Source organism: Cupressus sempervirens, chromosome 10, assembly GCF_028749045.1.
Source record: "Cupressus sempervirens isolate cs-2001-9-10 chromosome 10, ASM2874904v1, whole genome shotgun sequence".
NCBI lineage: Eukaryota > Viridiplantae > Streptophyta > Pinopsida > Cupressales > Cupressaceae > Cupressus > Cupressus sempervirens.
This window is the reverse complement of record NC_143127.1, coordinates 329,169,697-329,184,133: the sequence shown is the minus strand read 5'-3', so window position 1 is coordinate 329,184,133 and position 14,437 is coordinate 329,169,697. Positions and strand designations below refer to the sequence as shown.

Genomic DNA, 14,437 nt, shown 5'->3' with positions numbered 1-14,437 from the left:
CTATGTGTACAACTTGAACAATCAAAAATTAAACACTTCATTGTTCTACTTATCTTGTTGTTGCTTGATCTCTATTGTAAAACTATCATAAACATACCTTGCATTGTGTAATGGAAAAATTCATAAAATATCAAATGTAAGAATTCATAAAATATTCATCATCGTTTGACACTAGGATTTTATGTGGGAATCCAATTTGGGAAAAACCACTAGCAACGTGTAAAAGGTTACAATACACAAATTTGAAGTGAGCTCCATTAGGGGCCAACCCTATCAAAGGTTATAATATACACTATTAAATGTAACCTAGTTAGAAGATTTAATCACCCTATTAGGAGTGGCCTTGTAAGAGTGCTTTGATCATTCCATTTAGAATGTCACCTAGTTAAAGGGTTTACACAGACTATTAATTCTTCAAATGACTATTAGGTCAACTGTGTTAAAAGGATATTAATACAACATGTTTAGAATGATAAGAAAGAAAATAGTAGGTTTGATATGTGTGGCTACAACTCACTTTTGTTGTTTTAGGTCTATGTTCAGTCCTTATGTTGGTTCACTGATAAGCCTTTCACTGTCATCTTTGATCTTAATCTACTTGGACACCTTTCAAGCAATCAGTCTACTCTTCTCATCAAATATTAAGCCTTTTTCTCGAATTCACTTATCAATAACAACATCATATCTTTAATCTCTTTCCTTTAGTTTCACATTCACATACTTGTGTATTTTTTATCAACCTTTCTCTATATGCCTTCCTTCAAATATAAACTCACTCATACACACACTGGCTGAGCTTGGTTGGACTTGACTACACACGACACCAAATATTTGGTTTTATATCTATTTAAATAGGAAATTTTGCTTTACCATTTTCTAGATCCATTGTAGATCTTAGGGTTTACAGCCAGATTCAATTTGATTCAATGCATCTATTCATCTTCTTGATCATCCTCTAGAAACTTCTCTCAAATTTGTGTGTTAGGTTTTTATATAATTATCTCCTTGAATTAATGACCCAACTTATCAATCTTATCTTTAACATGTTTGACATCTCCCAAGAAATGAACTAAGTCGATTGTATGTTACAATTTCTTTGAATTTTTTCTCTTAGAGTTACTTGGCAATCTCTAAATTCTGATACTTGGTCAACACTAAAATAATCAATGCTTGTATAGCTTCTCAGCTTAGCATCAACAAAATTCTTGTTCGATGCTAATGCTTGGTCAACACTAGATTTTCTTAGCACTAATTGTAGCTTAGTTGACACTTATCATTACTTAACACTCCTTAGTATGTATGTTACTCTTTTGCTTGACTTAGCTTAACTTTCTTGACATAAACAATTACTTTTCTTTATCAAAGTCTATCTAATCAAATTCCCATTGTAACTTCCTTTTCATAACTTCAACCTTTCCTCTAGGTTCTATAGTTTATGAGTAACTTCTCAAATCATCTTCATCAATCAAATAGATATGATATTTAGATTAGGTATCAATATGTCTCATCTATAGATTTGACATGAATGACAAAAGAACATTTGGTCCAATTGTAAGTTTCCAACAAGAACATAGGAATAGAAATATGTTGTATATGAAAGAAAATAACAATGTAAAATTTTGAAATGATAAAGAAGAAACTTTAGATATGTAGAGATCATGTCAAATTATATTAAAACTAGAAATGAACTAGGATCTAAAAGTCTAAGAGATGAAATTCTCGGTTGTGATTTTTTTGAGAAATAGTTTGAACTTTAGGTGGACTATACTAGTATAATTTAAACTTGGGGCCATCTATACTTGAAAGAGCCAAATTAGGAGTTGTGGAGTTTGTAACTAAAAATTACACTTTTAGATCTCCAAATCTAGATCTAAAACTCCATAGATCTAGACCTACACACAAAAAGTAGGAGAGATTTTTGGTAGAAGGAATCTTAACCTAGTTAAGACCCCAATTTAGGAAATAAAATTCAATTCAAATAAAGGAAATTCTGTCATGTAGTAGAGATTAGAAAAAATCATGCATATCATGCCATGCAAATGCAAATTTTCTTAGTATATGATGAAGTATGCTAATGTAATAGCTTTGACTCAACACAAAAAAATAGAGGGAATCATGCAAGACAAAACCTCATGTAGTAGATAGTAGAAATTCACCTCGAATGTTGAATAGAAAAGGAAGAAGAAGAAATCTTGGATGAATGAATATAGATCCCCTTCCTTGAAGTCTAACTCATTTGCCTCCAATGAACAAAAAATCTACATCTATAAACAATCCATGCTTGGTGATAATGGATGGATGACTTTAATTAATGATTTCTTTCTTGAACTCCTTAAATTCTTGCACTTGATGGATTGAGAGGTGATGCTTGTAAATTTTGGATGTGAAAATAAAGAGAGGAAACCTCCTTTTACGGTGATTTTGGGGTCAATTTTTATAAGAGAAAACTCCACTAGGCACAAAGAATGAAATAATTTGCATTGGGCCTTGAAATTTATATAAATTAGGTACCTAGGGTATAGGTTCCTCCTTGTATAACCTATATTAGTATAGGCCATCCAATAAATTACCTCTAATTACAAGTATTACTTTTGAGGTAAAAAATCCAAAATCTAAGTACCGTTTAAATCTTTTGGATAAAAATGAAACGATGAGAGGGAAAATCAAGTGTAAATGCTAAAATGGGGTGAATTAGACCCAACTAAGAGTTTTGAGCAAGATTTAAGGAATAAATATGAACTTGATTTAAATTAATGAAAGTAATTATGTGCAACATGAGATCCTTGTATAAGAAATACACTAAAGAGGGCTAAAATGTTGTAAAAAAGAACACAAAGCTTTTATTAATTTTTGAGAATATACAATAAGATAGGTAGTTTTTAGAATTAAAAGGTAGAGTAATTTTAGTCACATGATGGGAAGTCCCAAGATGTGCTTGACATTTAAGGGAGCTCTCTTGTTGACTATTACAGGTGCCCTTGGTATAGTAAGTCTTTGATTTCATGATAATGTTAATGAGGAGGGAAGAAGGGGCTCGTGCAATCTATATAAGGATCATTTAAATGAAAAAACTAGGCTATGAAAATCTTATATGCTTATTGAATTATTTCACATATATAAATATATAGTGGTGAAACATGGAGTAATATGCAAATATGCTTGATTTTTAAGAAGGATCCCTACTATGAATTCTCAACATATACTAACTTATGGATTAATAGGAAGGAGGCATTACAATTTATTTTCTTGTTATGTATCTAGTGGATGATAAAATGGCTACATCATCCTATTATATTGATAGTAATTATATTCATTCATCTATTTTACATTAATGATTTAAGGAAGAATTTTATCTTCTAATTGCCCTCCTTGAGTCACATTTCTCTATATATTTGATACCAATAAACCTCCTCACTCACCAAAACTCCTCTAATTAACATTTTATCTTTTATTATTTCTCATAATCATTAGTACTCATACTTTTTCAATTAACCATTCATCCAATTTATCAAGCTATACATCTTTCTTTTCTTTCTTAAACAAGTAGCTAAAAATAGATTTATTAAAGGCTTTCAATTTACAATTAACATATTTTGGCTTCTCACTAATTATATGCACCCATGCATAATTTATTGACATGGTTTCTTTTGATAATAGATAAATTGGGAAATTCAAACTATCATCCATTATCAACATGTTCTAAAATATAAAAAGGCACTTCTCTAAAACTTCGTAGGAGGTGAATTTTGATTGGAGTGGAAAATGGTTTGATCTAGTTTTTAGGAAAAATAGAGGATTTAAGAGTGAATAAGAGATGTTTCCAATCGATACAATCTTCCTTTGATTAGTTTAAGCATATAGTCAACTTTTCAAGTAAACATCTTATAGGTGATTTTTTTCAATAAACACCTAGATATAAGTCTATACTCATGTTTATTGAGAAACCCTTATGAGGCCAATCTAAGGCCTATTTAGTTCATATTTTTATATGCTTTATATGGTTAAGACTTGAGAACTTTATGAGTTTTGGATGAACTTATTTAGATTCTTTATAATTATATTGTTATATGTGTGCACTTTGACATTTTGAGATTGGATTTATATGCTATATATTATATGGTTATATAGAATGGAATGATGTGATCTTGCGAGACCCAAACTCCTGGATATAGGCCATTTGAGGGATTATTCATTTGGGGGCTGGGTTGGGAACTTGCCTTGCCTATAGGCACTCATTGTGTGATGAGATTGTGTATATAGGGTAGGCGGTGGAGTGGCTTTCCTTGTGTACCCTAGGGTTAGAAGTATTCAGACAAGGCAATGTGAAGAGGTTTTAATAAGTGATAACCAAAATCAATAAATGGATGATAAAACTTAATGATATGTTAAGAGATTTTTTCTATCTAGATATAGCTTGGGCTTCATGATTTCAAGTGACCTACACTCCATTAGAGTCCCTACATAGTTATCTTATATTAGGTCTAACTAGTGACCTGATATATTTCATTATCTTCATGAGCATTTAGATGTTGGTATCATATTTTCCTTGGTGTATGTGCAAGCCATGGGTGGTTGACTTATGTGATTATGGTCAAGTCATTATCTCTATTAGCACGACAGGAGTGGGCTTATGAGTACCACATGGTTGGAAGGTATAGCTACCTATACCACTACTAAGGGCTAGTGTACAAAGATAGTTTGCTTCTAGGATTGGTGCCAAAGATGATGTTCACTTGGATTTTTGGTGTATCTAGAGTATATTTTATGGTGATTATGCTTTCCTTTGGATGCATTGATATCACATTTTAGATTATGCTTAACATGTTTACTTCTTTTATTCCTTTATCATGATGTTAGATATTATGGCTTAGTTGATGTTACTCACTACTGCTATAGATTAGCATGTTGGATGTTCCTTGTTTCTTTGATGGCATATATATTTAGTTATTGGTAAGTTAGAACTAATAAGGTAACACTAACAATCTTGTTGGCATATTGAGATTTTATGCTTGGGGGTATGGTTAGGATCCTTGATGTCTCATGATGCCATTATGGTTGGGAAGAAATGTGTATGGTTGTTTCCTTTTCTTATGCTTTCATTTCATTGCAATGTTTCTTATGTTCATGTTTCTATGGGAACATTGATTAGCATGGATTAGAGTAGTTGGATGATATGTGAGGTCTATTAATATTCTTTTCACTTCTTGATGATCTAGAGCTTTGTTACCAATTTGGGATACGAATCTGATTCAAGCACATGAATCAGATTTGTGGATTCATGATTTTTTATTCCCAATTAGGATTTGTGAATATATATATATATTGCATAAAAGGGTCATTTCAGCACTAGAAGACAAAAATATATATTTAAAAAAGTCATATTAAATAACTTAGACTCACTAAACCTATCAATCCTTGAGGATTTGCACTGGATCCTTGTGGATTCCTACTTGGATTTGTGTAGATCCAGGCAGGATCCTTTTTTTACACAGTGGATTCATCTGGATTCATGGTGCATGAATCCAGAGAAATCTGCTATGTAAAACAAGGATCCTACACAGATCTGCATGAATTTCGGCACAAATCTAAATCTAGATCAGACCCGAATCTAGATCTAGCTTGTAGGGCACAAATCCGGTAACTAAGATCTAGAGTGTTTTTTCCCCAAATTTGGTGGTTCTAATACTCCTTGGTACAAAGTTTCTAACACTTTTTACTTTCTAAATTAATCTTTTAGCCTTTCTTTTATTCTTGGGTGACACTAGGACAACATTTCGAGTGATATTGGTGAATTATCACCCCTAATGGAGAGAAATATCATATGATACTAGTAAAGTATAGCACTACAATTATATGGTATGTAGTATGATATTTATGAAGTGCAGTATTGTAGTTATATGGTCTATTATACTACAATTGTATGCTCTATCAAACTACAATTATATGGTATATCCTACTAGAATTACATAAAGTATTGAACTATAATTCATGGGAAACATGGATGTCCAAATGTTGGGTACTTCCTGACTTGTGTGTTGAATGTCAAAAGGGGAGTTGCATACCCTTTTGGGAGTTTTGGATCCATGCACCTTAGCAATTCATCTATCAGATGTATAGGATCAGGATGTCAATTTTGGTGATACTCTTAACATGGTTAATAGTAGTTGAACTTGTATGGATTAATCACTCAGGAACTTTGGATTTGGGTTTTTAAATGAACCTTGATTTATTTTGAATTAGATCTTGAGATGAAACTTGTATGATTGATTCTTGTTGTGAAACTGGTTGTGTTTGTAAGTGATGAACATTTGGGGATCTTTGATGGTTTGGTTATTTGTCTTTCATTGCGATATCTTGTATGTTTTTACTTGCATGTATCTATGTGCTATCTTTAAAAATTAAAAATATATTTTTCTTTGTTTATCCTTATTTCTAAGGATCTACATGCAACACATTACATACTTACCCTATGAGATACCGTTCTACAAACATTGGGTTCCACAATGAGAAAAAGGATCAATTTCCTTTATAAACTTCCCCTTCCATTACATTTAAAATCTCATTATCCTTTTACTCTCTTCATCACTCTATTTGTTTTTTTGTAAAAGGACTACATCAATTTTAATTTGATCCACATAGAATTTTATTTGGATCTAAGTCTTAGGGATATTTGAGCCCTCAATATTCGAAGTTATAAAATAAAATGCTCCTTAGAAAGTGATAAATTGTTCCCTTATCTTTCTCTATATTTTCTCCTTGATGTTAATTTCAAAGTTAATGTTTTTTCATACCTTTTTGGCCCCCTCTTCCCCTGGGTAACTTTCAAATCAAAAGTCTTTGTTTCTTATGTTGCTTTTTAAAATGTTTTTTCCTCCATGTTCTCTTCTTTCTCATTTTCAAAATTATTGTCTACTTCTAAATCTTGTTCCTCTCCTATTATAATCTTGACAACCTCTATTTGTACTCCATCCATTATTTCAAATAGCTTTTCAAATATATCTACTAATTCTATGTCAACGAGATTGCTAAAACTTATTATTTATTTCATTGATTTTTACGCACTCCTAGGCCCTCATTTTTCCATCTTATTCTATGGTTTCAATATGGTCTCTTGTCTCTTCCACAGAGATCTCCCTACACATTTCTTCCCCTCTTCTTTTGTGTTATTGTTCATTATCTGCTAGATATTTATCAATTATCTGAGTGTTGAATCATTTTCTTCTATATCCACAAAATTTTGATTGGGCTCTTGATGATTAGAATATTCCTTGTCAACTTTTTCTATTCTAATTCTTTGTTTTCTCTTTCATTATGTGAGGTATTTTAGTATCCTTTTTTTTATCTTATTTATCTTTTTTCTAGCTTTCCAATCATGAGTGTCTTTTTCAATAATGTTCAGGGCACAAGATTAGGTCATCTTCCCTCTCAATAACTATTACCAAATATCAAATTATGGTTTTAGTACAACTAATATAGGGATTACAAAAAATGGGAGTACCTCTACATGTATTTTAGCATGCATAACATAGTGTTCTTCATCCAAGTTCTCATACACTTTAACAAAATTTCTAATTCTCTCCTATATTTTTTAGCAAATATATGTTCCAATACTCTATGAGTAACTTGTGCATTATGATCCATAATGTAATAGCTTCTCTTTCTTTCTTCTGCATGTCAAAATTGAGAAAAAAATCCTTCATAAATAACCTTGAATTATCTATCATTTGGAGGACCTAGAGTAAAACCTTTTTATATCCCTTGACTAAAATTGTATCTTAAAAATCTATTGGTTAAAGATTTTATCCTAGCGAGAGATCTCATATATCTTTTACTCCATATTTACACTTCTTTTTTTTCTAATGGTGGCCACCTTCCATCCCATTTAATGAAGAAACCTACCTTTCTCAATCTAGACACTCCACTTCTTATGATTTTACTATTCATATGTAAGAATTTTAAGGGAACAAGGGCATTTTTCATACCTTTTGTTGTATCTCTTTGGGTTAATTTTAGTTGACTATGTTTATGGATCCTCCTATTATAATTATCACTTATTAATTTGTTTAATGACATATTCTTGCACCCTCAAATACCTCATTACTAATATTTTCCATACCAATACATGTCTTCAAAGTCAAAGAGGATTTTGAAAACCCTCCTTCCATTAGTCTAGCTAGTAGCACTGTGTATCAGTTGATGATTCAATTTATTTGGATATTCTATTTTTTATGAAATTGTCCCTCTAATGTAGCATAATTTTATATTTAGAAAATGGTTCCTATAAATTGCATGTTGATCCACATAGTCATCTCCCTTCAAAAAGATTTAGTTAAAACCATTTTTCATTCCTATCCCTTATTGTTTTAAACCTACCTTAATTTTAAAAGTACAATCTACAACTTAGTCAAAGAGCTTGATTTTTTTTGGGGGGTTTTATAAGTTTCAGAGCCTACCTCCATATTTTGGAAGAAATACCTCTCTCAAATTTTGTTGCACACTCCTAGGCTCCATAATCCCTTATTCGATCCTTTATTTTCTTGTGATGAAAAGACATATTATTTGGTATGCCTCTCTTGGCCAACTATTTTGTTGGTACCAATCCAATTTCTTTCTATCATTGATTATATTATTCACCTAATTGCACTTGTTTCAATTTGTTTTATCCCAGTGGATACACTATTTTAAACCTATCTTTAGTCATTATTATGTCAATGCACACAAATGAATCACTGTGTGAAGGAAAAATGTTAAAAATAATTATAATAAAGTTGTTTATTGGGAAATAAGAACAATACTAGTAACTAGGAGATGAAAATATTGAAATTCAATCCCAATGTAAATAGGTATAAAAGACCAAACCCAAGTTCACAAACAATCCAATTCAATATCTTTGATATTATCTTTAGCAAATGTTTTACATGATAGAAGAAAGCTTTCATCATGTAATTTAGCTTTATTATATTTTTTACAAACATATTATTGGTCTTTAAATACTTATATCAAAAAGACTAGAATTTTTACTTCATTATATCTCATTCCAAATCAATCATGATTCGAATTAAGAAACCTTTGAACAAAGGTTGCCTATTATTTGTAATCTTCAAAAAGTATGGTATACCTTGCACTTAAAATGTAAATTGTTGACATGGAAATATAGATAATTCATCCTACAATGTGTATACCTCATATTTATACTCAATCCAAGAAAATATCTTCAAGGATAATAAATCTAACCCTTTAAGAGATTAAAAAACAATATTAAGAGTAGCTTGTGGGAGGAACACAAGCAAGAAGGAAGGTCATGAGACAAAGAATCCACTCTTGACTAGATGGATATGAAGCTAAAATAATTAGAAATGAATTCCATGAATTACATTCACAACCTCCCTAGAAAATTCATTTCTTTGAATAGAATGTTCTCTAATGCCATCCACAACATCAAATTCACCCTTGTAGATTCAACCATCTATAGAGTCTAGTTGGAAATGACGAAGAAGACTATACAGTTGAAAAAAATGGCTTAATAAGAACTCATGAACTAGAACTGTTGATCTTAATAAGCTTGTCAAGGACTATGAAGTCATCAAGAAGACCTAGTTGTTATGGCTTGGCTCTAAGGAAGTCTGTGGTTTTTTAGATTTTTCAAATATGTCATTATTTCCAACTTTTTGTGTTAAACTAATTGGGTTTAGACTTTCGTGACAACATTGTGTTGTGTTGGTTTAGTTTTAGATACTTACTAGACAACTATTGTAGTTTTGTTAGTATTGTGCTTGTTTATGTTTTAGATAATACTCTTAAGAACATGATTATTTTTTGATAATTTTGTTTGAAGGCTTATAGTTAGCTATTTTGGGCCACTATTGTTCTAGCTCATTGCTCAGTTGTCATGGCCCAAGAAAGGTTGTTTCTATTACGTTGGTTCAAGGACCTCTCCTTCCTTCTCTATCAAAAATAAAATTAAGAGAAAAAACCTCTAGAAGGTTTGATTTGTGTATGTAAAATTGCATAATAATTTGAGATTACTACAAATGATTATTCCAAATTAAGATAAGGAAAGATAAATATATTTTAACTATTGGTAGTTAAAGGTTACCATCTCAAAAGATTTTATTTCATATACCATATTTTATATTTAAAAAATAATTTTTTAATTGAAATTATTGGCTATGATCAAATTCAAGTAGAATCAATTAATTTTGATAAAAGCATAGTCATAGAGTATAATTTTCCTTAGAATATTTATGAGATTAACCCATGATTGCATTGAGTTGTATATAGATAATTGATCTATATATAGACGAGTTCAAAATAAATTAAAATAATACAAAGAGATCCATAATGACTATTGAGAACATCAAATTATTTTTTATCTACACAAAAAAAAATTGTTATGGTGTCACATGTATGGTACACTCTTAGGAAATCAATAGATCCATAGGAGACTAGTTCACTATGATTATCTACCTCCTTGGAAAATTAATGTGTGAAGTAGTTAGAGAATTTTGGACGCTTTCATCATTTCAGATGGAAAATCATTTTTTTCTTTTGTTAAATCTTTTTTTAAATAGAAAAATAATAATAGTCATCTTAACTGTCAATTGAAAGAGGACTTGGAACCTTTTTTATTATGTACAAATAGAACCATAATACTGAAGGAATCAAATTAAAGAAATTAAAGTATATATTTTTAAGAAAGTTAACCAACTCATTAGTTTATCATGTTTGAGGTTTAAAAAAAATATTTTTCAGTAATAGAGTAAAATTGATAATGATTAAAATTAATAATGATTGTTGTAGAACAAAAATATTAATTTTAAATAGACAAATATTGCATGATTTTTGGGATCATATGAATTAAAGTTCCACAATGCTTGTCGAATATAGTTTACTAATAATAATCTATAATCAAAGTTTAGGGTCTTGGATTGCACTTGCATCAAATGGCTTTCTAATATCACGGTCTCAATTGGAGTTTTTGATGTAGATCAATGATGGAAACTTTAATGACAGTTTTTGGCTTTGCTCTTCTGACACCAAATAATGAATTGTACTCATATGAGTTTTGGGCTCTTTGTAATCACAATATTCTCGATTTGAGAATCACAACGACAAGATTCATTAGTGTTGTTAGATACTCTCTGTTGATGTAGTGTTTCTTCTTCTCCATCCTTTTTGTATTAAGCAATGACCAAAGTTTTTCTTTTTTGTTTCTTTTCTCTAGAAGCTATTTTTGAACTAGTTATTATTAATATAAATATGATGTTTCACTAAAAAATAAACAAATAATTTATAATCAACGTTAAAAGAACCATCTATAAAATAGTGAAAATCATAATCATAATGCTCAAGGTTTCTATATGAAAATGTTCTTTTTCAAAATTATAAGGATAATACTTTTCTAATGGTCATGAGGGCCAAGGTTGGAGTATGGATTGATTTAGAATGATCTATTGACCTAATTTGCAATTTGATATTGTTAAAGGGATATAATCTTTTTGATATATCAAATCCTTAAGAAGATCTATATTAGATGTATTAAAAGAAATAAGATGACCTCTAATATATTCTAAAAAGGGTAATCAATCACATATCTAAATAAATTCTTTGAATCTTGTATAAAAATGAAGAAAGAATTAAAAAAATGTGTTAGTGTTTGATAAGTATTGATTATTTTTCAAACCTTCCAACATTTATAAATATCATTGTTATATTTCTCTAAATAAAGGACTTTAATGAGTCACTTCTTTCAGTCTTTAACAAGACCACCTAGTAATGTGATAGAATTGAAAATTTAATAAACCATAATGTAATATACCTCGAGAAAATAATGTGAATGGTTAAATTAAATTCAATAATACAACATTAGCAAGAAATATTAAGGACCATGTTAGTATTTAATCCAACTTTCTTTTATTGATTATATTTCTAATAAAAATCATTAATTCATAATATTTTATCTTGGTTATATTATGCAAATTTCTTGACATCAATTTTATATCATACTAAGATTATTTTATGTTATCAAAATTTTTAATGTTTTTTTATATTATGAAATTCCTTAATTTTTTAAAAAAAATTAATAATACAAATGGATTGAAAATAAAATCTAAAATAACATGTATTTTTTTCTTCTAATTTTTTTAAAATTCTAAATGTTTATATTAAAAATCTTACAATTTAAAAATCTGAATTTTTTAGATTTATATTTTTTCTTCAATACAAACTTAAGAAAATGTTTAATTTAAAAAATAATTTATTTTTTTTATGTAAATAATAAAATCTGAATAATAAATGTTCTTATAAAAGACTTTGTCATTCCAAACTATGAAATAATATAAAGTTGAAATCTGCACTATTAAAACTGCAACTTTTAACTAAGCAATAGAAATTGAGAAACATTTTTAAAATATTCAATTTATAACTATTAAATATACAATCAATTTAAATAAAAATATTTAATAAAATTATTATTAAAAGGGAAAAACTGGAAAATAAATAACTATAATCTCTGATATTCACATCACAATTTGACTAGCTGTGGAAATCATCTCCTACTTATCCACTATAATCTCTAACAATTTAAACGAACTTTATAAAGATTAACTTTAAATTAAATCGACATAAGAAATTTAAAACACTGTATTATCCACTCTCGAGAAACGTATTATTTCAGAAGCAGAGAAACTACTTGCTTTGTACATCTTTGAATGTCTTCAAGATATTTAAGAATGCAGTTTTAAGTTTGTTCAAGATAATTATGCAACTGCCTTCTCATGAGTTCGTTATTGCTACGAACTTTCCTAAAGAAGATCTTGTAAAAGACAACATTTTTTCCTAAGATAAATAAACTCAGGGACGAGGAAAGAAGAATACCTGGTATTGGAGTACTCGAAAAGATTCCCTGATGCAGAAAAAACCACAAGCCCGACCTCCGCGTCGCAGAGAACAGAAAGCTCTTTCGCCTTTTTAATCAAACCCTTCCTCCGCTTCGAGAAACTCACATGCCTTGCCGCGGCTTTCTCTATTTTCTTTAGTGCTATTCTTTCTCTGCCCATTTTAAAACTCAAATACTATACCTGCAAAGAGAGTTATGAAATAAGAACGTCTTAAATGTTTTATCTGTAAAGAGTTTTTTTTAATTACAACAAATATTTGCAATCTTTCAAAATTATACAAATATTTTCAAAGAACTTTTGCTACTATAGATATTTTTCCAAAAACTTCTGAGAATTTTAAATGTTCATCGAATATTTTCAATGAACATTTAAAATTATACAAATATTTGCACAGAGCTTCAAAAATTGTACAAATATATGCAAGACAAGAAAAACTTTACGATTCCCTTACTAAAATGTGGAAAAATGTTCTTACCGGCGAAAAACTTCTGAAATTTTAAAATATTTTCGATGAACATATAAAATTATAAAAAATTTACAAAAATCTTTTGAAATTATACTAATATTTGAAAATAGCTTTCAAAAATGGTACAAATATTTTGCAAAACAAGCAAAGCTTCACGATTTCCTTATTAAAACGCAGAAGAATATTCATACCGGCGACTGAGCGGCGCCCTGGTTATGACCTCAAACCTTTAAAATGCACCCTTACTTCAATCGAAAGATAAGATAGATGCTATTTTAGGTAGCTTCCATCTCTTTCGCCGGGTAGAATACGAAAACTATACTTCCGGGTTTGTCTGAAGTGCCGCATTTTACTTTCGGAAATGTTGTGCAGCAAGATCAAAGGGCAGAATGAGCTCTACAGAATTGACTCGAAGTTTTCCCGATCGAATCTTCACCATCCACGTTTTGCAGTGTACACTTTCCATTAATGGCCGAGCAGACAATATGCGAGGGAGGCTATATCCCTTAAGCGTCATACCTAGTCAATTAATGTACTTATAAAAGTAAAGTTCTTTCATCAATGTCCGATTTTCTCCGATGGCTCTGTTGTCTTTCAGTAGTCACATTCAATCAGTCTTCCATCAGGCTCCAAGCGGCTCTATGCGATGAATTTGCTCCATTATTGGAGCGCCTCCAATGAGCGGAAGACCACAAAATATGCAATGATTCTTGTGGTCCCATGAATTTACTACGTTTTAACTGTTGTCGCCACGGGGTACTTAAGGTCAAAAGATATTTGTCGCTATTACCTTCTTTTTGGGGTTGTTAAATACGTATGGAGGGCCTCAAATTTTACCATCACATAATGGGGGTTCTTTAATTTATACGGAACCCAGAGAAGTCAGTCTATATTTTTGGATATTTTTGGATATTGAGGAGAATAGGACAACTCTAAACAATTTTCTCTATGGCTGAAACATATTCTTGATGATTGTGAGGAAAGTAGGATGATTCTAAATATCTTATTATTGAATTTTCAGCTAATAGTGTTAAGACCAAAGGTTGTGGTTGCATATATAAGTCTTTCAATT

The 14,437-nt window shown here is 30.1% G+C and overlaps 1 protein-coding gene across 1 annotated transcript in view; it reads right to left on the bottom strand.

Annotated features, from left to right (window-relative positions):
- LOC149533954 (MADS-box transcription factor 22-like) overlaps positions 1 to 13,058 on the bottom strand; it is a 299,590-nt gene extending 286,532 nt beyond the window's left edge. The window contains exon 1 of the mRNA XM_089806333.1: positions 12,877 to 13,058. Coding sequence (XP_089662459.1) covers positions 12,877 to 13,058 — 182 coding nt within the window. The remainder of the gene's footprint in view (positions 1 to 12,876) is intronic.
- Positions 13,059 to 14,437: the final 1,379 nt, after the last annotated feature.